The sequence below is a fragment of the Macaca thibetana genome, chromosome 7 (assembly GCF_024542745.1).
Source record: "Macaca thibetana thibetana isolate TM-01 chromosome 7, ASM2454274v1, whole genome shotgun sequence".
In the NCBI taxonomy this organism is placed as follows: Eukaryota; Metazoa; Chordata; class Mammalia; order Primates; family Cercopithecidae; genus Macaca; species Macaca thibetana.
This window is the reverse complement of record NC_065584.1, coordinates 26326055-26351251: the sequence shown is the minus strand read 5'-3', so window position 1 is coordinate 26351251 and position 25197 is coordinate 26326055. Positions and strand designations below refer to the sequence as shown.

General features: G+C 41.9%; 1 protein-coding gene across 4 annotated transcripts in view; it reads right to left on the bottom strand.

Annotated features, from left to right (window-relative positions):
- Positions 1 to 25197, bottom strand: part of STON2 (stonin 2) — a 175750-nt gene that overhangs the window by 41150 nt on the left and 109403 nt on the right. For 2 of the 4 annotated variants that reach the window (XM_050798639.1, XM_050798638.1), the window contains one exon: positions 22819 to 22989. The exons of the other annotated variants lie outside the window; for them this stretch is intronic. In XM_050798639.1, coding sequence (XP_050654596.1) covers positions 22819 to 22989 — 171 coding nt within the window. The remainder of the gene's footprint in view (positions 1 to 22818; positions 22990 to 25197) is intronic. 4 annotated transcript variants of the gene reach the window in all.

Here is a 25197-nt window from a genome sequence, read left to right as displayed (position 1 = left end):
CAGCTTTAATAATAGAAATAATTAACAGAGAAAAAATAATATCCAAGATTATACTTTCTCATTCAATATTTATTGAACATATACTATGTGTTACTAGGCAGTAAAGTATGTCCCAAGAACATAATGTCAGCCAAAAAAGATGCAAGATTTAAACTCAGTCCTTCCACACTACACAACACTGCCAGGTCCTATGACAAGCTAAATGTAAAAGAAGGAATAAGACTTTGTCACTGCCTTTAAGAAGTTCAGAGACTAGCAGAGGGAACAGGCAAATAAACCAACAACCACAATATAGCAAAAGCAATTACAACACAAAGTGTTCTTATGGGTACATAAAAAGTGCTGTGTGAACCCAAAAGAGGAAATGATCCGTAATTCTGTCTGGGATAGTTGACCAAACTGGGAAAGGAGCTGACATTTCAGTTGGGTGATATACTAGCAGAGAGAATGTCTGAAGACATTGAGACAGATTGGAACGTGCTCAAGATTTGGAAGTCAATACACCTGGTTGGGATGCCAGCTCAGTATTCACATTTGTGAAATGTGAATAATTACTCAAAAACTTGAAGGGTTGTTGTGAGAACTGGAAAAAATACATGTAAAGAACTGAGCCCATGCAGAGGAAACTCAATTTTTAGTAGCTTTTAGTTTTTGAACAAATAACTGTTATTAGTCATATTGCCAATATACGTCTCCTATTGTAAATTTGTCAACCCCCAGAAATGCTTGCTTCTCAATACAATAATATTAAGTTTCTGAGGCTAAACAGCTTAGGCCTAGATCTTAAGCCCATGGTGATTTGCTGGCTTTGACCTCCCTCCTCACTTGAACGTGACTCGAGCCCCAACGCATAACATGACACTGTGCACTGAGGAGAGCTGGCTGTCCCCAATCAGAGTGGTGTATTAGAAGGCTGGAGACAAGGACACAAAAACATCAGGACTAATAGGAGTAGTAGCCACTCTGGACTGTGCCTGTCTGTGAAAAACCATTTAGAACAGCATTTATAAGCATGCACCATATCAGCTGCCCTCTCTGTGCCCAGCTTACAGCAATACTCACTGTAATCAGCATCAGATACCCCTATCTGTCGACAAATTTCTGGAACGGAGGCTAACAATAAGTGTTAAAGTTGTCTGAGAGAGACAGTCTAATAAGGAAGGCCCAAAATGGCAGAACTTTCTCAAAACACACAGGCTCTTCCTGTAGTGATGGAAAGGCTCACTTGGATCCGAGATTTTAATAAAGATAATGAAATAGGCTCAGTATCCCTTCTGAAGGTGCAGCAGGTTAGTGCTTCTAAATGTTAAAGCATTTATGCAACAAATCAGAAAGTGTTTGCAAGGCTGACTGGTTCTTTACTGACATTTCTAGTCAAACTACACTCATTTTAGTAAGAGAATGACCATGGTGTCAGAATCCATGGTGGCAACTTCCGCTAACACACAGTTTTGCATGTAAAGTTGATTGCATGACAAACTGATGCAGAGGGTGTTCACATCATTTAATCATCAGAGACGACACTGCAAATGGCTCTACAAGGAATACGACACGTCAAGAGACAGCAGGCTTGTGCTGTGCCACAAACAGGCTGTGGGGGACAGTGGGAAAATTATATAAGATCTGTAAGCCTCAAGTCCCTCACCTACCTATCAGACGGGATAATGATGCCCTGCAGGATGTTGTGAGAATTACACATGATGTGGGCAAGTACCTGACATGGTGCCGTACCCAGAAAGAACACTTCATGACTGTTTCTGCTATAATTAATGTCAGGCACTGCCATCTATAGTTTGGAGGGGCAGGACCAAGTAGAAAAATATTTGCTATGAGTTGATTGCTTTTGTTAAATGGCTTTTAGACTGATTATATAGAATGGAGTTCAGTGAGGGTGTGTGTGTGTGTGTGCGCGCACGCGTGTGTGTGCGCGTAAAAGAGATACAGAATGAATACAAATGAGAATGAGAATGAGAGAATGAGGAAATGTGTACTGGGTGAGCAGAGGATAAGCAGAGAAAAAGAAGGGAGGAGATGGGGGGAAAGTAGCTTTCAGAAGAAACATGACTACCTTATTATTAGACCAAAATATTTGAAGTGCAAGTCTTCAATGTGTTATGTTGTTTTACTTTTACTCTGTTTTTAGTCATTATTATACGCTCCGTCAGAGCCTGACACACAGCAGGCACTCAGTAAATATTTACTGAGCGCATACCTGGATCAAGCATTGTGTGCACTTGCAGGTGTGGCTATGACTAAGCACAGAAAAAGGAAACCAACAGTGGTGGTGTGGGACAAGTGTCAAGCAGTGGCCCTGACAGGCAGAAGTGCTCTTTGCCCCGGTGGCTGAGTCACTGCACCACCACAGTGACACACTGCGGCAGGTTCCATTCACAACATCAATACTGACACGAGGTCATTCTTCCAACAAAGCAATGAACCCCAGAGAGAGGCTCCAAATCTTAACACAGGAAGGCTCTGCCTCTGTTTGTCACCCTCTTCCTCAGTGAGCAGATCAGGTGCATGAAATATTTTACTGTCCCATCCTGGACTGGATTTTGCCTTCATTAACCCTGTGACAACCCAAGGGGAGGTATATTTACAGTTTATAGGTGAGGAAAATGAAACTCAGAGCTTATATAACATGCCTATGGTTAAACATCAACCAGGTTTCGAAACCAATGCCCTTTTAACCTCCTTGAAGTAGAACACGTATACAGAAAAGTGCACATATCGTAGCTCCATGTATTTTCACAGCTGAGCACATGCATGTAACCAGCACCCAGATCAAGAAACAGTTGCCTTTGTGCTCCTGACCAGCCTCTTCCCCGACCACGAGTAACGACTATCTAACAACTGCATGAGTTTTGCCCAGAACCCTCTAAACTATAGTAATCGCTTCTTCCACCAAATTCCTCTGATTGTCTTATTGGTATCACTCATTTGGAATTTCCCAATACTCTCTTGTAGGGCCAAACAGTTGTTCTTTTACATATCTCATCTTTCTAATTATGATGAAAACCTCCTGGAGGCCAGGGTTTTGTACATTTTTAGATTCCCCCACACACCTAGTATGGAGCAGCCACTATAAAGTGTATGTACTTAAGAGTTATATTCTGGTTACTGTGTATCTGACAACTGTTTCAAGCACTTTACCTAGATTATCTCCTTTGATCCTTTCAACAACCCTGTGAGGCAGGTACTGCTATTATCTCCCTCTTACAGATGACAAAACTAAAGCACAAAAAAAAGCAATTTGCCCAAGCTCACGCTGTTAGAGATGGAATCAGGGCTGGGCATGGTGGCTCATGCCTGTAATCCCAGCACTTTGGGAGGCCAAGGTAGGTGGATTGCTTGAGGTCAGGAGTTCAAGACCAGCCTGGCCAACATGGTGAAACCCTGTCTCTACAAAAAATACCAAAAATTAGCTGGGTGTGATGAAACGGGCCTGTAATCTCAGCTACTCAGGAGGCTGAGGCATGAGAATTGCTTGAGCCTGGGAGGCGGGGGTTGCAGTGAGCCGAGATCATGCCAGCCTGGGCGACAGAGTGAGACTGCATCGCAGAAAAAAAGGAAAGAAGGGAGAGAGGGATGGAATCAGGATTCAAACCCAGGCACTGTTACTTTAGCCTTTCTTGTTATTCTGTTCTTTTTTTGGCAAACATTTTAAAAAGTATAAAATACACAGAAAATAACATAAATCATAAGTTTAAAGTTCAACAGCTTTTTACAAAGTGAAGACACGTAGGTAATTCACTATCTCAAAACACAGATCCCCAGAAGACCCCCTTGTACCCGCTTCCAATCACTAACTCCTCTTCCCCCAGGGTAACAATTCTTCTGATTCCTAACACCATACGGTAACTTGCTTGTTTTTGAACTTAGGTAAATGAATTCATATAGTATGTTCTCTTTATGTTCATGAGATTCATTCATTTTATTGCATGTGATGTGTTAATTTGCATTTCTGCATTGTATTCAATTGTGTGAATGTGACACAGTTTATCCATGTTAGTGTCGATGAACATTTGAGAGCTAGGCTTCTATGAATGAATTCTTGTACATGCCTTTGATGCACACGTGCTTGCTTTTGTCTTGGGTACCCAGGAGCAGAATTGCTCTGTCACTGGATATGCAAAGCGACTATACCAATTTACACTCCCACCCACTGTGTATGTGTGTTCTGGTTGTTCTACATTTTTACCAACACTTGATACTGCCTGTTATTTTCATTCTAGCTATGACGATGGGTGTGTGGTGTGTTATATTGTGGGTTTTACTGAACTTTCACTGATGAATACTGAACGTGTTTACCTTTTCATATGTTTACTGGCCATTTGGATAGCCTCCTTCGTGAAGTACCTTTTCAAGGCTTTTGTCCATTGGGTAGTCTGCTGTCTTCTTGTTGATCTGTAGAAGTTTTTTTATATATTCAGAATATGATTTCTTTGTCATTATGTATTTATTGCAAATATCTCCTCTTACGCTGCAGTTTGCCTTGAACTTTCTTAATGGTAGCTTTTGCTTAGCAGATATTCTTAATTTATATGTGGTTTAATTCATCAATTTTTTCCTTTCTGGTTAGTCCTTTTTAGGTCTTGTTTAAGATGTATTTTTAAGGGACTTTCCTCATTAGAGACTGACTGGTGGGACTGTCAGTCAAGGTTCCCCACCCTGATGTAGTCACATGCTAACCTAAATCAATGCAAAAACTTTTTGCCTGGAATTTGGCTCTTTTGGAAAATGAAAATGAATCTGAAAATGGTTGCTCATTCATGAAGGTAGTGGTACTCAGCAGAAACCAGCTACAAGTGCTTGCCTGAGACCCAAGAGCTGCTCTAGCTCCAGCTTTTTCTGAGCTTGGCCTTTCTGCTTGATTATTTAACTTCCCCTTCAACTCTGTGAGCAGCCCCCACCCTCAACTTGTAATACACTCTCCTTTTTAATTTTTTTTAATTGCAACCAAAGAATCCTATTGATTCTTTTAAATCTCTCTCTATATATATATATACACACACACACACACACATTATTTTATATATATACACATATATACGTATATATGTATATATGTGTGTATATATACACACATACACACGTATATATATACACATATATATGTGTGTGTGTATATACATACTCTATTTTTTAAAAAACAAAGTATATATATACACACACATATTTTAAAAATATATACTCTTTTTTTTTTTTTTTTTGAGATAGAGTCTTGCTCTGTCACCCAGGCTGGAGTGCAGTGGCACGATCTCGGCTCCCTGCAACCTTCACCTCCCGGGTTCAAATGATTCTTGTGTCTCAGCCTCTGAGTAGATGAGACTACAGGCGGCATATTCTCTCTTTTTTTTTTTTAAGAGATGGAGTCTGTTGTACAGGATGGAGTGCAGTGGCAATTCACAGGTGTGATCATGGCACACTACAGCCTGGAACTCCTGGGCTTAAGTGATTTTCCTGCCTCAGCCTCTCAAGTAGCTGGGACTATAGGTCTATGCCACTGTGCCTGGCTGATGTTCTCTATTTTAATATATGGTACTAAGCACAGACTTAAAGTCTGATCAGTCACACTGTCCAAACAAGAAATTTCACCTGCATGGAATTCAGTCCTCATCCTTTCACGACTGCAGGATGACTTCCTGACTTCCCCAGAGATGGTTCTGCCTTGACACCACATTAGGAAAAACAATGGCATTTTCATCTCACTGGCTCTTAGGGAAATAAAGAAGAGGAAATCCAGTTAAAATGGAGCATCGTCCAATAAAGCAGACAATTAAAAAATGCAATAGGACATTAACCCTTTAACAAATTAGCAAGCAAAGTCAGCTCTGCAGCTGTGCCCAAGCAGGATAATTACTATCTTTTTTTAGCTGGCACTATAGCAGCAAGCACTGATTATTTAAATGAGGAGCAAACAATAATTTGGGTGGAATATTATTTAAATAATGAGCACTCCTAAAAATCAAGTTTATCATGAATAGCAAGCATGGGGAGGTGCACACCTATAGAAACTCTGACTGCTATAAATGGAAGGGTGTTTGGGGAATCATCTCAGTGATCACTCCCTTAGATCTTCTACATTTCATAAGATATGAGCACAGGCCAGAATTAACAAAAGAGATTTAAAAAACAAACAGAAGGAAATTACACCTTCAAGTGAGTCTGAGCTGGTGAGCCGTGCATAGATTGCACTGATGCAATTATAACATTAGGCACTTCCGGATTGCATCTTTTGGAAGCATTTCAGAATGGGCAGTGGTATCTTCAGCAGGAACTAAGCAGTGGAAAACCTTCATTCCTTGAGGTTGATTGAGTGTAATTTTTCAAAACAGTCAAAACTCACTTGGACTCAAAGCTAGTGAGTAAATTTCTATAGATTTATTTTCTTTCTGAAAAAGGGACAATACAAAAGAGCATGTAAGAGCCTGGGCTTCAGAGTTTTTTAGAGAAATCTGGAATCCAGTGACATTGGCTGGTATGTGATTTTGAATAGAAAAGCCTGGTTGAGCCTCCATTTTCTTATACATGAGAAAGAATTAATAGTCTACAGTTGACCCTTGAACCACACAGGTCTGAACTGCACTGGTCCGCTTATATGCAAATTTTCTTCTGCCTCTGCTACCCCAGACAAGCCCTCCTCTTCCTCAGCCTCCTCAGCGTGAAGGAGACGAGGATGATAATCCACTTACACTTAATGAACAGTAATATATTTTCTCTTTCTTATGCTTTCCTTAATAACATTTTCTTTTCTCTAGCTTACTTTACTGTAGGAACGCAGTCTGTAGTATATATAACACAAAAAAAATATGTGTTAATCGACATTTTATGTTACTGGTAAGACTTCCAGTCAACAGTTGGCTATTTTAGTAGTTACGTTTGGGGGGAGTCAAGTTATATGTGGATTTTCTACCACGTAGGGGTGGCATTCCTAACTCCCGTGTTGTTCAAGGGTCAACTGCATCTGATGGGCATGGTTAACAATCAGGTAATATATCTGAAGCTGTTTTATCTTTATCTTTTATTAGGAGATAGAAGCTAAAGAAGAATGGTTTTTGTCTATTCAATATCAATGGGTTCTGAAAGGACTTCCCAAAGAGAAACGTATGTTTGAAACACTGTCATCAGACTTACCTGCTCTGGATTTATGCAATCTAGCTCAGAATCAGAAATTATTATTCTTTTTTTTTTGAGACAGAGTTTTGCTCTGTCACCCAGGCTGGAGTGCAGGGACACAATCTCAGTTCACTGCAACCTCTGTCTCCTGGGTTCAAGCAATTCTCATGCCTCAGCCTCCCAAGTAGCTGGGATTACAGATGCCCACCACCATGCCCAGCTAATTTTTGTATTTTTAGTAGAGATGGGGTTTTGACATGTTGGCCAGGCTTGTCTTAAACTCCTGACCTCAGGTGATCCACCTGCCTCAGCTTCCCAAAGTGCTGGGATTACAGGCATAAGCCACCACGCCCAGCCTAGAAATTATTTTTAAAAGAACACTGAGCAGACAAAACCTAATCCCAGAATTCTACGTGCTAAAGGTGGGGCATTTATTCAAGGGTGTCCCTCTTGGTGTCTAATAAGGCCTGGCCACTCATGCTACAACTCGGGAGCAAAGAAGAGAGGGCAGCTTTTGGTGCGAGGGAGAATGAAAGAACTGAGGGAGGAAACAGAAATTCTCAAAAGACAACCAGATTCACCCAGAGGACATGGTTTTACCCATAGATATATAAACACTGAAGGGTTGTCGGAGGATTACAGACAGAAAGGCTGCTTTAAAAGGCTGTGTCTTCAATATTCTAAAGGGCAGGCCAGCTAGGGCGAACAGGCTGGCCTTCTGATAGGAGTGCTTTATTTGGTTCAGCAACTGGAATAACCTTTCCCTGGTGTTTGCCTAAAAGCTTGCTTTGCCCTGCTTCTGTGAGAATGGAAATAGGTTGTCAAAATTCTAAAAAAGAAAAAAAAAATCTCATTACTTTGACCCCTGAGCCTCAGTATCCTTATCAATAAATGAGGGAAATCATACTTAACTCACAGTACTGTGCAAATTAAACAAGATCTCATGAAAGGCATTAATTACACTGGCCTATGGCAGTTGCTTGACAGCTAACAGTTATTGTTATTATTGGCTTTAAACAAACAACGAGGTACCAAATATTAGATCTGAACTATTAAAAAAAGATAATCTATAGATAGAGAAAAAATTTAGTCTGTATAATTCTAGAGTTTGCTAAGTCTTGGTTTGAACAATAGCTATTATATCTTGAATGTATATTTATTGTCTCCAAATACTTTCTCTATACCTTCCCATTTATTTACATATACTTTAAAGTTTTACTTAGTTATGAGAATTTTTTAAATCACTTAATTATCCTTGAGAAAATCTATTAATAAATCCCTAGGTCTAACACTCTGCAAATCTGACCCTTCCTTGGAATTGCAGAGCTAGAGGATGACGTTTCACTATGAAACCCTCTTTGTAGGCAATCCCTAGAGCCATGCATGTAGCTTGCGAATCTTCTTTTGTTTTGATCATGATTATGTATCTAAGGGCACAGGGTGTGGGGAGGAGCTATCCTAAAGAGGGAAAAAACAGGAACCATTCTTTCTGTCATCACTGCCTCTTCCAAATAATAGACAAGGCATGTATTTCCTGTGGACAGTTAGGGATAACGTGCCAAAGACAAGAAGAGACTGGGCCAGAGGTGGTGGTATCTTATTTGAGAATCCTCTGCACAGATGACCACTCTTCTATTTCAAAACAGCAGCTCTCAAACAGTTTTATGTTCATGGTCACTTTAGAAGAGTAACGGGTTAAGAGATCATATACATGCAGGACTCTGAATTAGGGCTGGGAGACCTCCCCTTCTGCCACTCAGAAAATTCATTATTTAATACCCCAGGAATCGATGTCCACATTTTAGACTGGATTAGATGATCCTGAATTCATCCTGTCTTCAAAACCCTAAAATTCATATATATTCTCCTTCTACTTTATATAATGAAAGACAACAATGTAAGTGACTCAACTTTGGCCAGGATGAATTAAGAATATTATACTGCTTTTGATAAGACACAAATAAAAGAAATAATAAAATAAAAATTCACATTAAAGATAAAATGTATATAAATATAGTGCCATCCTGCAGTCATTGCCAGGAGACCTGCCTGCTTGTTTTGTGATATGCCTGCTTGTCATATACTTTTTCTCTTGCACAGAACAGTGTGAACCCTCAAAATAGGTCATTTAATTTCAACCTGTGAATAATTAAGACAATCTAGAGGTGCAGATAGATGGACCAGTGTGAGTAGCATCTCCTCCCCATTCAATGTGGTCACCATGTGAGTGGCTGGCAGCATTAGGAACAGGCAGTAAGGTTTATGTAGTACTGAGAAGTCTAACTGCCCTCCAAATAGCTGAGTATCCAGATGTTATTCATGAACTAATTGTGGCTAACATTTATTGAGGACTTACTATATGCCAGGCCCTAAAATGATGTTTTATATACATATCTCATTTAATATTCAATTTTCTCTATTTTGTGTACCAGGACACCCTGCTGCATTGCACTGACATCTCTTTTACAGCAGAGGTGGACAGGAAACCTCCTGTTTCCTCTCCCCTGTGCCCTCTTTCCAGGTCCAATGATTCACATTCCTTCCCTTCAAGCCTGAAAGTCCAGAGGGAATGGAGCGTTTAGGAAGTTTGGTATTTGACCTGTTCTTTGACTTTTCATAGGTGGTATCCTCTAAGTGCAAAGGATTTGAGGACTACTTCTCTGTCTTCTATGGTGAGTCAACGGGTGCCACTGATATCCCTCGAGTACTTGTTCCCTATTAGGCATCAGTGCACAGGGTAGGTTTGAGCTAGAATTGGAGCTAAACGGTAAGTATATGGACTTGGAGAAGATGGGAAAGTAAGGCTGGGACTTAGATAACCACTTCTTGCACAATAGAGCTGAATTTATATTCTTTTTTGTATTGCACCTAGTATTATACCCAGCCACCAACAGGTTAAGAAGCAGTATAATATACCAGAAAGAGCAATGGAATAGGAGGCAGGAGAAGAGTATGGCAATAGGTCTCTACCACCCTCATTCCTGCCTAATTATCTCTGCTGTGCTCTGCTGTGCTCGCCTCTCCTCCTCACCGAGGCTCCTCCTATTCCAACAGAACCCCTGGTATTGAGAAGTACCAAATGTCACAGGGGTGTTCCTAATTTGAGAAGGGTAAAGGAGAAAATGCTGAGTATCTCTGGAAAGGTATCTATTAAATGCAGTAACACTTTAAAAAATCATATGATGAACCAGGTACTGTCAAAAAAAGATTTCTTAGATGATCTTATTTCCTTCTCACAAGAATCCTATGACAGAGACATTCTATTAACTCCACATAAAATTGAAGAAAATGAGGCACAAGGGTTAAGTAACATGGCTGCTAGTTGTACAGTTAGGAAGTGGCAGAGCTGAGATTTAAGAGAGGCTTTGCCTCTGAAAAGAAAGGGGTTTACTTTGTAAATAATTCTGTTGAAATGTTATTTATGTCCCACAGCTCTGGAAAGAAGCAGATCCCTAGAAAACAAAGAGAATGCTTATAGGAGACTTACTCTGGAAATGAGTCAGGGACATGAGACAGGAAAACACCATATTCATACATATTACTTATGTTTTGCATATTTTTTGTAAATGAAGGGTTGGCCAATTAATATTGCCCAATGAGACATGTGAGTCTTATGGTTTGGCTGCTTGTCAACCCAACACAATTACTTCCTGGTCTTTAGCCAACACGGCATGTCTCTTCATCAGTAAGTGAATAAGCAGAATGGACCTGTGTGTGTGTGCACACGTACACGCTTGTGTGTGTAGCATGTGCGCAGCATAGGTGTAAAGCCTGCAGGCACACCTTGCATTCTTGGCTAAAATCCCTTCTCCCTCATAAGAAGAGAGATTATATGATTGTCTTAGTCATTTTCTTTTCATGAAATGGCTCTGGGACGGATAGAGTCTGCTGGGATCTAAGCTCCCGACTGGACCAGGCAAGCATAAAAGGGCAGGCTACTAACACCCGCCGTGTCTGTGGGTGCCGGCAAGAAGGGACCTCTGACTACTATGCAGAGAAAGCCTGTCTTTGGCCATTAAAGCTAAGCTCTTAGGGAGAGGAGTCAGAAAAACTTTTACTGGTCTTACCTGCCCACACTCTCTCATCTACACCTGTCCTCAAGGTAACGCAGCAAAGAGGCTGCTTCACTTCTTGACGGCAGACAGCTTATGCTTTCTACTGAAACTTAATTTACGTAGTAAAACTCCCCTGAACTACTTCCTCTATAAACTGCAAACCCAGAAAGAATAAAAGAGGTTGTACCTTCTAATTCAATCAACTTCCCCTCAAGTCTCCTGTACCTGGCAGATGAACTCCAACCTAAGGAATTCTCCCTCTTTCCTCCCAGCATTTACACTTAGCCTTACTGCTTAAAATCAAATTGCCCTTCATTGTTTAAACATAATGGGTATAATGGCTAGCTCTGGTTTCGTGATGCATTTGCTTTTGTATTGACCATAACTACTGGTTTGCAGGAACCTGCCAATCCTTTTGAAAATTAGTAATTTTTTTAAAGCAAAATACTTTATGCAATGCAGACCACTTTTTGTGTGCATATAACCATCTTTTGGTAGCACACTCTTTGTGCTATTACACAACACTGCCGGTAAGAATTCTATTTAAGAAACATGTCCTTGCTTGTAAGGCTTGGCAGTCAAACAAGAAGGACCCTTACAGGCAAACTAATTAAAAGGGCAAAGCCCCATGTTTTCATTGCTCTTCTTGTCATCGTCCTCCAGGTACTCCTCTCTTCCTACCATTTCCATTGTATATACTATCTACTATAATCTCCTTCCAGGGCCTGGCCTCATTTCATGGTTTCTGTCACAAAAGACTCATCAGTCCAGTCGAGGAAAATCAAAACCTATCTAGTGATCAGATCAAAGACAAGAACCCAGGGAGTTTTGTTTTGGTTTAATTTCCATTAGCATATTTTGGGTCTGAGGGGTAGATAATAAAGGAAGAGAAGAAAAACAGAAAGTAAATCTTAAGATCCTTGAGGACAGAGACTGTGATATAATCATCTTTAGACCCTCCATAAAGCCTAACGCAGCACCTTCTGTCGTTTAGTGACTGTTTACTGCACGACTCCTACATGCAGATACTATAGCGAACAAAACAGACTGGGTACTTGCTTCACAAGTCTTCAGTCTCACAGTGAGAGAGAAAATTGATTAAAAAAAAAAAAAAAAGTCAGGCCGGGCATGGTGGCTCATGCCTGTAATCCCAACACTTTGGGAGGCCGAGGCAGGTAGAACACTTAAGGTCAGGAGTTTGAGACCAGCCTGGCCAACATGGTGAAGCCCCATCTCTACTAAAAATACAAAAATTAGCCAGGTGTGGTGACGGGTGCCTGTAATCCCAGCTAACCAAGGGGCTGAGGCAGGAGAATCGCCTGAACCCAGGAGGTGGATGTTGCAGTGAGCCAAGACTGCGCCACTGCGCTCCAGCCTTGGTGACAGAGCGAGACTCCGTCTCAAAAAAAAAAAAATATATATATATATATACACACACACACATACGCGCGCGCACACACACACACACACACACCCCAATGAAACAGATCATTCATTACAAAGTGTGGTTAAGTATGATGAAAGAAAATAACAGATTTATTAGGGAACATACACTGGGAGTCCTGATCTAGCCTGAGGTTCGAGGAAGGCTTCTCTGATGAAGCAACACTGAAGCAGAGAGGTGATGTGGTGTGTGATTAAGAGTTAGGGAAGAAGCAAGCGACAGAGCCTTCCAGTGACTTGCAAATTATAAGACTTCAATGAAGCAAAGCCTGTTCTACTTTTAAAACAACTGGAATTCTGCTTTTTCGCATGTAGGAAGAGATGTAAGACAAATCCTGGAAATCTCATCCAAGTCTTTCATTTTACATATAATGAAATTAAAATCCCCATATGAGCTGGCCAAGGCCACTTCCTGGTAGGACCAGACGTCCAGGCTTCTGGTGTCCAACCCAGTGCCCTTTTGACTACACTGCCACAAGAACGGCAGTTTCAGTGGCCACACAAACTTCAAGGCAGTGATGAGGGCCCTTGAAACTTACACAAGATGAAAGGGCTTATCCTATATTCAAATGGGATAAAGATAAAAGCTTTGAAAAATTGAATTCTGTGCTGTGTGTGAAGAAAGGCTCAATACGTCCAGGTATTTTTGACCAAGATGTATTTGTAAACCAGCAACAAAGAGTGAACCAGGCAGATTTTCCTGCCAGCATGCTAAGTGAAAGCAAGATGGAGATGTGATCATGGTACTGTGGCAAAGTGATCCATCAATCCAAAGTGACAGTTAAGGCCTACTGATTCCATGCATTAACCCAATTAGCCCTAAGCTCTGATTATCACCACACCTGAGCCTTCCCTGCCACTTACAGAGATCACAAGAAACAGGCCTGAGTAATAGGCCAGGCATTTTATTACATGCTGTGAAGCCCCCTGGGAACTTAATACCGTTTAAGCAACTTTCCTCTGTAGCTTCCTCATGTTCATCTCTTTACAACACTGCTACACCAAATAAAAATAATACATCCTTGTTTTTTTGTTTTGTTTTTGGAGTGTTACTCTGTTGCCCAAGGTGGAGTGAAGTGGCATGGCTCACTGGAGCTTTGAATTCTTGGGCTCTAGGACCTCCCACCTCAGCCTCCCAAAGTGTTAGGATTACAGATGTGAGCCACCACGCCTGGCCTAACACCTCCATTTTGCATTCTTGGTTAACTTTTCCTTCTCAGTAAACAATGAAGATACAGAGTTGGTTAGAAGAATGGTAAATGCAGAGGAAAACCTACATTCTGGTCCATTCTGGCATCTCCAAATTTAGAAGTGAACACAGGCAAGAGTTTTTACTATCACTCTATTTGCTAAGCAATAATAGTAAGAGAAAGTTTGTGAAATGTTGCCAGGGTTACATCTCAGAAGAGAGGCCTCGTTTAGAAGACAGAAAAAGATGCTACCGACTACAGATGAAACCTTAATTCCTTCCTCATTCAACACCTCTTTCAAGGGACAAAAGACTGGAAATGTCCCTCCAATAAAAACAAGATCTCTCTCTGCCTTTCCATGATTCTTAGCCCCTGTTTTGTGCTGTCTCTTTGTCTCGAAAAACAAGCTGCTTTATTGAAACATCACAGAAAAAACAGTTGTCCCCCCAGACAATGAAGTTGCCTGCATGCAGGCATTTCCAATGTAGGCAGGCGACAATACTGGCAGAATTCTCAACCTGTTGCTATAGTAGCAGAAAGAATGTGATTCCAGCAGCTCTGCTGAGATCCATATCCAAATCCCTCCTGCTCCTGCAGAGAACATTAACCCTTCACTGTCCTTCCTCAGGGGCAGAAACACCTGGGAGGAATCCCAAATTTTTCTTATGAGCTGGGTGCTGTAGTCTTAGCGTTTGCTCATTCACTCTTTCAGTACCTACTTAGGCTCTATTATGCTGGCTCCCAGGTTTTAAGTGGTAAATAGGGCAGACATGGCCCTTGGCATTGAGCAAGAAGAGGAGGAGGATATGAAATTATTGCTCAAATAACAATATATTATGTAGCATCTGTGTATACGGGAGACACATGAGATTTACAGCAAAAACATCACCAGAAAGGTGACAACCTATCCAAGATAACCAGCTTATCTATGAGTTGTAGCAGACCCTATATATTCTGGGCCATTACAATTATTTGATTGTTCGCATGTGTTAATTGGAGAAAAATACCATTAGAAATAGAAATGCCTGCTCCAATCATATCATGTCTCCTACAAAACATTAGTTAAAACACGTTGTTTAACTACACCAATTTTTCCACATAAAACAGAAATAGTATAATCTGTCAGGGAACCACTGCTGAACATGAGGTTATGATCCCTCATTTATAGTCACCAGGCAACAGAAATGGCAGGTGAGGGCTCAGAAAACATGTAAAAGCAGCACAGTCACAAAGACCCTGTGAGAACTTCTAAACAGTCTCCTCACAGTCTATTTCTGTGGTCAGGGCAGTAATGAAGAAACACCAGGAAATGCAATTTAGGAGTGACCTATAATCCAGCTTACTTTCTCTAACACTGTGGTATGGAAATCTCATATTGTCAAACACCTTCCTGCTAGATTTCCTTTTTTCCCATGGAGCACAAATAGTAAGGAGGCGGGGTTTCTTAGGAAGATCAACTCAGTAAGTAATGCTTGTTTTGGGAAACAAGGTACTATCAGCAGATTGCCAAGAAAAAGCTGAAAAAACAAGAAGACAGGTGTCTAATCTCAATTGGCCATTAGATGTCATCTCAGGAAGGTTACATTATCCTTTGTACTTCAGTTTCCTCACAGGTCAATTTGATACACCATAGTGTTAGTTCATTTTGCATTGCTACAAAGGAAGACCTGATACTGGGTAATTTATAAAGCAAAGAGGTTTGGCCAGGCGTGGTGGCTCACGCCTGTAATCCCAGCATTTGGGAGGCCGAGGAGGGCGAATCACGAGGTCAGGAGATCGAGACCATCCTGGCTAACACCGTGAAACCCCGTCTCTACTAAAAATACAAAAAATTAGCTGGGCATGGTGGCGGGTGCCTGTAGTCCCAGCTACTTGGGAAGCTGACGCAGGAGAATGGCGTGAACCCGGGAGGCAGAAGTTGAAGTGCCTGAGATTGCGCAACTGCACTCCAGCTGGGCAATAGAGCAAGACTCCGTCTCAAGAAAAAAAAAAGAAAGAAACGAGGTTTATTTGGGCTCATGGTTGTGCAGACTGTACAAGCAGCACAGCAGCAGCATCTGCTTTGGGTGAAGCCTCAGAAGGCTTTTACTCATGGTGGAAGGTGAAGGGGGAGGAGGCAAGTCACATGGCAAGAGAAAGAGCAAGAGAGATGCTAGGCTCTTTTAAACAACCAGGTCTTGAGTGAACAAATAGATGGAGCACACACTCATTAACACAGAGAGGGCACCAAGCCATTCATAAGGGATCTGCCCCCAGGACCCAAACCTCCCACCAGGCCCCACCTCCAAAATAGGGGATCACATTTCAACATGAGAATTGGAGGGGACAAATACACAAACCAAACTGGCCACATACATTGAAAGGCACAGAATGATCAATAGCAAAGCCTATAAATTGGTGGCCTAAAATAAAGTGCTTTATTCTTCTTCTTAGTGACACCATAAAACATAATTTCTGCCCTGGAGAATATCTGAGAATCTCAATCATATGTGACAACACTGATTTCCTGTCTCAGTGAGAGAGGCTTAGGCACAAGCCTTTCACAAAATAAATCAGGGAAAGATGTGCCCTCAGGAAGGGACAGTCTCACCCAAATCTCTTTTAACCACTTCAATGTTGGCCTTGGCTATGGGGAAAGGTCCCAGTGTTCAGAGTAGATGGCAACTCATACCTTTTCACCTGAGAAAAAGGGGATGACAATAAAGGGATATCATGTGATCTAAAGTAATGGCACTACCCACATAATACCCCTCCTGGAACTGGGAAGTGGATAACCAGACACAATAAATAACCCATAATCTTCACATTTTAGAGGATACAGTGGGAATGGAAACGGAGGCATTCTATAGGAATTCCAGTGCCATCTCTGTAGCTATCAAGTTTGAGATATCTTCAGCAGTTTCCTTCTCTTTTTTTATTTATTTTTTTTATTTTGGGGTTGTGTTTTTGAGGCAGAGTCTCGCTCTGTTGCCCAGGCTAGAGTGTAGTGGTGCAACCTCGGCTCACTGCAACCTCCACCTCCTAGGTTCAAGCGATTCTCCTGCCTTAGCCTCCCGAGTAGCTAGGATTACAGACACGCACCACCATGCCTGGCTAATTTTTGTATTTTCAGTAGAGATGGGGTTTCACCATGTTGGCCAGGCTAGTCTCGAACTTCTGACTTCAAGTGATCTGCCAGCCTCGGCCACTCAAAGTTCTGGGATTACAGGCGTGAGTCACTGCATATGGCAGGAGTTTCTTTCCCTTCAAAATTCCATTAGAGAGATCATAGCAGCTATGAGTCTCCTGCTTACTTCCACATCACGAGGAGCAGAAGATGGCTCCAAAGGACGCATACTTCTCTGCCTCTGGGTTATTCTAGGGTCCAGCTAGGACTTCGGGAGCCTTCCAAAGCAGGAAAAAATGCAACTCCCTCCTCATACGCCATTTTCCCACTGGGGAAGAGTATTTTAACGGCTCTATTTCTTCACTCTTCTCCATATCCATGCCCTTTGCAACAAGTATTTGAAGGTTCTCACACTAAAAAAGTGAAAAAGGCCAGACCTGGTAGCTCACACTTGTAATTCCAGCACTTTGAAAGGCCGAGGCAGGCAGATCACTTGAGGTCAGAAGTTTGAGACCAGCCTGGTCAACATGGTGAAACCCCATCTGTAGTGAAAATACAAAAATTAGTTGGGTGTGGTGGTCGGTGCCTGTAATCCCAGCTACTTGGGGGTCTGAGGCACAGTAATCACTTGAACCAGGGAGATGGAACCTGAGACCGTGCCATTACACTCCATCCTGGGTGACAGAGTGAGACTCTATCTCAAAAAATATAATACAAAATTAAAGCAAATTAAAAAGTGAAATACATTTCCCTACCCTTTGACACTGTGCTTGGTCATGTGATTTTCCTTGACCAATAGGATGCTAACAGATTAATGACATTATCAGAAGCTTAAAATGAGCTTGCACACTGTGGCTTGTACCCCCATCTCTGCCATCTCCATGAGAATAATATGCTAAAGCTAGCAGCTGGTGCCAAGGGAAGGATGAGAGATATGTGGTAGAAAGCTACCCGCCTCTGAGCCCAGCCTAGAATCAGCCGATTGCCCCCCTCAAACTACAGACACAGGGGTTAGGAAATGCACATTGTTGTATAAAACAGATTTTCTGGTTGTTTGTAATGCAGCATTACTGTAAGCACCAACTGGTACATACACCATAGTAAAATTTCACCTGAAATTTATGGTTAAAATACTGCTTGCTTTGTTTTCTTGATACATTATAAGTAATTTATACCTGATTTTTTTTGTTTGTTTGTTTCATTAGACTCTAAGATCCTCAAAGCAAGGTCCTATTACATTCCCAGTGTCCAGGATTTATTCATGAGTCTGCATCGTGTTCTAAACCCTAGGCAGATACAATGGTAAACAATATACATCCTAGCCATCAATCTGCAACTGTAGATTTTTCCCATCGAGCATCTGGGTTAGTTTGCTTTTGGCCACAGGTGATCATAAAGTTTACTTCTGCAGCTAGAAGTATATCAGGTCAGTAATGAACTCTGAACCACCTGAGTGTTATTTGCTTAAGTATAGATGAACTGGAATCACTGCATCTTTCAGTAATGGAAGGGACTGACAAGACCATTGAATTATTGGGTTTTAATCCTGGCCAATTACCAGAGCTTTAAAAATTACAGGTTCCGAATCTTCATCTACAAATATTTGATTGAATCCTCTAGTACAAGGCCTAGGCATCTGTGTTAAAAATGTCTCAGAGTAATGCTGACAATCGCAAGAATTGAGGGCCCACCACCCCCATTTAGTAGAACCCCTCCATCCAATGATTGAATGTCTTCTACTGAGTTGAACTAAGGGTTTATAACGACATTAATAAACCCCACAAGGGGACCATGTCCAGGGAACTACATGTATCAGTTGGCTATGTTAGTATAACAAACCATTCCAAAACTCAGTAGCTTAAAACAATAAGCATTTATTATTGCTTATGAGTCTATGGATCTGGATGGATTTGTCTGATCTCTGCTGGGCCCACTGAAGTGTCTGACGTTAGCTGGCTGGTCTAGAATTGCCTCACTCACGTGGCCAGTGTAAGGTCACTGTCACCTGCGGTGATGGGGTCTCTGGGCCACAGCAAGCAAAACCATGAATGTCTGTCTACATTCCAAGAGAAGCCAGATTCTAGGAGAGCAAGCAGAAGTGTGTGAGTGAGCCTCTTAAGACCGTGGCTTGGGACCTGGGCTTAGAACTGACATACCCACACACCTTCACTTCTACGAATTCTGTTGGCCAAAGTAAGTAATAAGGCCAAGCCCACATTCAGGGGCTAGGGAAAGAGACTCCACCCCTTGATAAGAGGAGCTACGAAGTCCTAGCTCAAGGAAATAGGTTTAAAGAGAAGAATAATTGTGACCATTTTTATAATTAATCCATGACACAGCATAACATGGGAGAGAAATAGCACTTCCAGCCAAATGTGATTTCTAAGTGAGGGCTGAAGTTTTCACCCCATCTCAAAAATTACGAAGTCCACAGGTTAAAGCTTCATCTTACATTCATTATTTCTACTCCTGCCTGCACACACACACATCTTACTTAGTTCTGAAGATCTCAGTCTGAAACTAAAGCAAAAGCAATCTATTTACTCTCAGCACTATTTTGTATTATCCTTTGGGGTTACGAAGATGGGATAACATGCCCCTCTTATGAGGATGTGTTCAGGACAGGTCTCTGTGATGTCTCTTCCTGGCTTAGGATGTGCCTACAGATGAAATGTGACAGTGATCATCAGAGCCACACCCTCTAAAGGACCCCAGAGCATTAGCATGAGGAGCACCAAAGCATAAGAAAAAACATTACAGGAAAAGATAACACACAAGACCAGCAAATAACCCCAAGGAGCAGGAAACTGGAGCTCCTTGAAGACTACAGGCTGATGCTAATTAGATTTTATTCACCAGCTGTTTTCTAGGCCCTCTTCACTCTACCGCCCTTCTTTACTTACCCTTGCCAGACTGTGATCACTTAGAAAATGCACTCACATTGCAGGGCCTGAATCCACAACTATTTTCCCTGATCCAAGCTCCAAGATGCATGCAGCCTGTCTAGGATGTCGCAGCAGTTATTCTAGCATCTCTACAGCTAAGGTGCTGCTTTCTATTTTTCAGAAAAATCACCATGACCTTCTGGATAGCTCCACTCAAATTCTTTAAATGTTTACGTGTGGGCCAGGCATGGTGGCTCATGCCTGGCCACCATGCACTTTGGGAGGCCAAGGCAAAAGGATCACTTGAGCCCAGGAGTTCAAGACCAGCCTAGGCAACAAAATGAGAGCCTGTTTCTACTTTAAAAAAAAAAAAAAGAATTCCAGAAACCAGGAAACACAGGATGGTAGAGTGGTGGCCACAGCTGGGTATTGTCTGAAGGCTTTTTGGAGGTGATTCAGCAACTGGTAAGGAGAAAGTACATGTTGCTTAAAGGCAAGGCTATCTCAAGTCCATAGTTAGGTGCCTCTTTATAGATACAGTCTTCAATCTGCTTGGTAGGATCGCTGCTTAAAGGACTAAGCAACAGGAGTAGATGAAAAACACAATGAAATAAAAAGAAATGCTAAATTCACCATACGGTTGCCTTGAAAAGCCAAATTCAAGCAGATATTGCATTCAAAGTGCTTCATGAAGAAACTCCAGGAAGTTCTAAAAACATACCAAACAGGCCATGAATGGGAGTGTATGACAGAAGCACCTGAATGTGTTCAGAGTTCTGAGCTAAGGATTCTGGGAGCAACCAACCCAAAGATCCATTCCTTATCCATGAGGAACATCTGAAGCCCCCATCCCATCCCATGGAACCTGGACCATACAGCGGATCAAGGCCTTTTAATTTGGGTCAAATGAAGGTTGCCAGGTGGAGGTTAGGGGGAGGGGGTTAAGTGAAAATGCTATATAAACTGCATGTTTTTGCTTTTCGTAAGTGGTTGTGGTTTTCCTGTTCAGCCTGCTGCAACTGGACCGTCCCTCTACGTAAGTCACCCCTAATAAAAACCTGTCATGTTTGCTGGCCCTGGGTCTCTTCTTCCACCTCTTGAATTGGTGCCATCCCTACTGAAGTTAACAGGGGCCTGGCACTACATGGAGGAAATGTTGCCAACACTCTTCTAACCTGTATTCTATTCCTGAGCACTGATTCTGGGAGAGAAGCACGTTTGGGGTGGTGATGGTTTTGTACCGTAACGTGTAGTATCCAATGTACAAATGCCTATGAGAGTCAGGATGGCTATCAGTGCCGTTAACTGCATGGGCGACTTAGAGTGGCTTCTGTTTGTTTTTTAATCATAACTGAAAAGTCATAAATTGGAACCAGCAGTCTCTAGGCAAAATCATCATCATGGCTCCGACCCCCCACTTCTTGCTCACTTGGCCTCCAAATAAGTGGCATTCTTGGATTGTCTTCTAATGAGCTGGCTGATGGGGCTGCAAGCAATCTATGCTTTCGATTAATCAGCCAAGGGGAAACTAGAGCCGCAAAAAAAACAAACTCCTGGCATTATCACCACAGGAACACTGGGCATGACAATGATGAAGTATTGCTGATTTACCTCCAGCAAAAGACACACTGCACTTTCCTGGAACTTAGAAGAGGGGCATTCACCCTAAGAGAGAACTTTTCACCCTACCTGTGACCCTCCCCACTCATACCCTCACTCACAGCCGACTTCATAGACTTCTTATATACCAGAAAGTTCAGATGTGCCATCTTGGTACACTGTGTTTCAGGGTGATTCGCTGCAGCTCTAGAAACCTAGACATGTTAAGCATAGGCTGCTCCGTACAGGGAATCCTGAAGTTGCCTGCACAGAGTTGCCTAAAACAAACCTGTGCTGCATATTCAGAGTCATCTGGCACAGGTCAAACCTTCACAGGTGTCATGGCAGTACCTCTGGTTTGGGCAATTTCTATTGCATTTCCCATACTGCTCTCCTATAAAACCCCTTAGCTCAGCATCCTCACACTCTGATATAAACACGATGTAATTCCTCAAATTAACTTTACATGTAGCCTCGTCTTTCCTACATTTTTATGAATATCTTGCCAGGTATTAAGTTTGGGCTAGGCCAGGAACCAGAGGCAGCAACTTTATTCCTTCACATGTCAGTGCAATCAACGGCTTGTGTTTAGAATAAATATTTGAGACACAGAAGCCTGTTAACAATACAGCGCTTGATTACTTTGAATTACTCTCTCACCCACAGCAACTGAGGGAGAGGGCCTTGGCACCAGCTCCCTGCACAAAACCTGCTTCCCAGCCTCCACCATTTGCCTCCCAACCATTCTCTCAAAGAATTCTCGACACACTATACAAAGATCTCAGTTTTCTCCCTTAAATGCCACCCAAATTCCACATTGAACACAGACTTTTTTCTTCCCATAGCAAGACAGATTTAATTCAATACCTTCATGTTCACAAATATTTAATGGGACTTACCTTGTAACTCTTTTCCTCAAACCCCACCTTGCATCTTTCGGTCAACACTTAACTCCTTTAAATAAAGGGCCTTTTTTGTTTGTTTGTTTGAGACAAAACATCATCTTGGTCTATTACAAAGCTATCGTGACACTTCAGCTTCATTTCCATTAGTCAGAGGTGCCTATCTACTAAAATGTCCACAATCCTTCGCACTTTTTCTTCCTCAAAACCTATTTGGTAAGCAATATGGTGTTTTGTTTTGTTTTGTTTTGTTTTTCTACAGTGCCAAAAGGGTACGCTGTACTAACTAGAGGTAATTAGTAGGTTAAGTTTTCTTCCAAGGCCAGGCTATCGGGTTACAGCTTTCTAATAAACCCTCCTGCGAAAAGACATTTCTTTGTCTTGGGACCACCGAGAACTCACCAAACAAAACACCTTCAATTGTCTCAGAAACTCTGCCATCTAAACACAATCAAAAAGAAAAGCCAACACCAAAGCAAATAAAATGAATGAAGTGGTCCTGCTGCGGGCAGCCCTTACCATTGGGAGCGGAGGCCCCCTCCGGACCCTCGGCGGGGTTCTGGCTCCTCCTGGGCTGGGGTGAGGGTGGTGAGGGGTCCAGGCGGTGGGTGTGGGTGGAGGTATGCTCCGAGCATGCTTGAACAGGACTCACTGCCGTCTGCCTGCCTGTCTGCCACTCGGTCCTCTTGTCTGGGTGGGAAGGGCCAAGATGAAAAAAAAAAATGTGCAGGTTACTCACTGGCCTTCTCGGGCAGGCAGACACACCCAGGAGGAGGGAGAGGCCAGGCGCAGACAGGAGACTCTTCAGAGGCTGAGCCTGAGATCTCCCTTCTGATTTCCTTTTGTGATTACTTCCTGAACTTTAAGCTCGGTCTGCATGGGCATGGGTACTCAGAGAGGCAAATAACACTTGGGTAATTAGATTCTAAGGGCTTAATGCAAAGGTTACTTCGAAAGGCAGTGCTTCAGCACACATCCTTTTGCATTTCACTCTGAAATTTGTTTCCTCTGAGTTGGAGTGTTAACACTGGCATAGGAAATGAGAGTGAAGGGTTACTCTGGGGCAGGAGTCTGGAAGAGCCTGGAGCAAGCAAACCTGGATGTGATTTAAACAATGAGTTTCTGGAGTCCCACTTTTAGATTGAATTTTAGAGAAACAGGATTCTCAACAGTCTCCCAGTGCCTATGGACTTTGCCTTGTCCAAGAGGCACATTCCTGAAGTAGGTATCTATAAACCAAGATGTTAGAAATGGATTCACATTGTAAATGCAAGAATTTGTTATTTGATAGCCTGACCTCTGATTAATCCTGAAATGAAGCCTTTCACAAATGGATACTAAGTTGTTGGTTTGGGAGGAAGCATGGGTGTTCATAAACAAAGGCATGGCAGTAATACAGCCTAGCAAGATGGAGCAGAGGGTGAAGGAACAGGTACTTGCCTCAATTAACCCTGAAAATGCACTTCCAAAGGAGGATAACTGTTCCTCTTTCACATGTGAGCACACTGAGACCCAGAGGTTAGGGAACTTGGCTCATGCTGGGCCAGCTAGTGAATGGGAGACCCTGGATTTGGACCCAGGTTTGCCTGAACCCAAGACCTGGTATCCTCCCACCACACAGCTAGGAATGCCTTTCACCACTCCAGCACTCACCCTTCCTCCACCTGCAGCTGACCTAAGGCTAGATACCTTTCCTTAAACTTTTATAACTTTTCCAAAACTGATATGCCATGAAACGTAATTCCGTGGGTTTTTAATAAGTGCAATAAAAGTGGAAAAATGTACTACGTAGGTTTCTCTACTGTCGCTTCTCATCGCCTTTCGTATGCTAATATATACACTGTGACTCTCCAAGTTCGGGACCTACAGTGTGCCACGTTCCCCTTTCCAAAGGGAAGGGATCTTCTGAGTTTGGGAAACAGTATTATAGAGATGTGTTGTTCTTTTCTCCTCTTTTTTTTTTTTTTTAACTTATAAAAAAATTCATTATAAAAAACTTCAAACAGTATATAAGGGCATAAAATAAAAAGTAAAAAATTCTCTGTTATTCTTAACAATCAGTCCCATTCCCTAGAGGTAACCACTGTTAGCAATTTCTTATGTATCTGGTTCAGAAATGTTTATGTATATAAAGCATATATGACTATCCTCTTAAAAACAACATAACTGGGATTAAAGGATACCGTGATGTGTTATTTGGCACTTAAAAAAAAACTTAATGATACGTTTGAGATTTTCCATATCAGCATATAGAATTGCTTGGGCAAGTTAGAGTCAAGAAAAGTAAAAGTTAGGTCTAAAATATTGGCTTACCACTTTATAGAAGCGTCCACAACATGGGCCACAGTACGCACAGAGGGGCAGACTGAGAAGGGAGAAAGAAGGGGGACTCACACCCCTTTAAACATGATTACAGTTGAATAGATACTACACGTTTTACTCTATGGGTTTAAAAAAAAAGTGACAGAGAAACGAATTTCTTCCCTCTCCCAGCTCTGACTGTCACCCCAATGTATTAAATGAATAAAGCCTTACCCTCGACAACCCCAGCAATCAGTTGCTACTATTATCCTCATTTTACAGATTGAGAGAGCCATCTCAGAGTATGTACCCAGCACATGAGAAGGGCAAAATAAATGCTTGACATTTTATTAATGAAGCAAACATGACATTGGCCACCCTGATTTTTGCCACACTGTGTTCCTAAAAGCCACACTATAAAGTGGATCCTATTGTCCCTTAGGAACAATGTTGTAATTGCAGGTTGTGTTCCAAGACTTCACGTTGTTTTCCTATAAATTCAAGACATAATCAACAAACTCTTGTAAAAACAGAGATACAACAATAAATCTCATAATCGTGTAAAATAGTAAAATGATGTTCCATGACTCATATTTT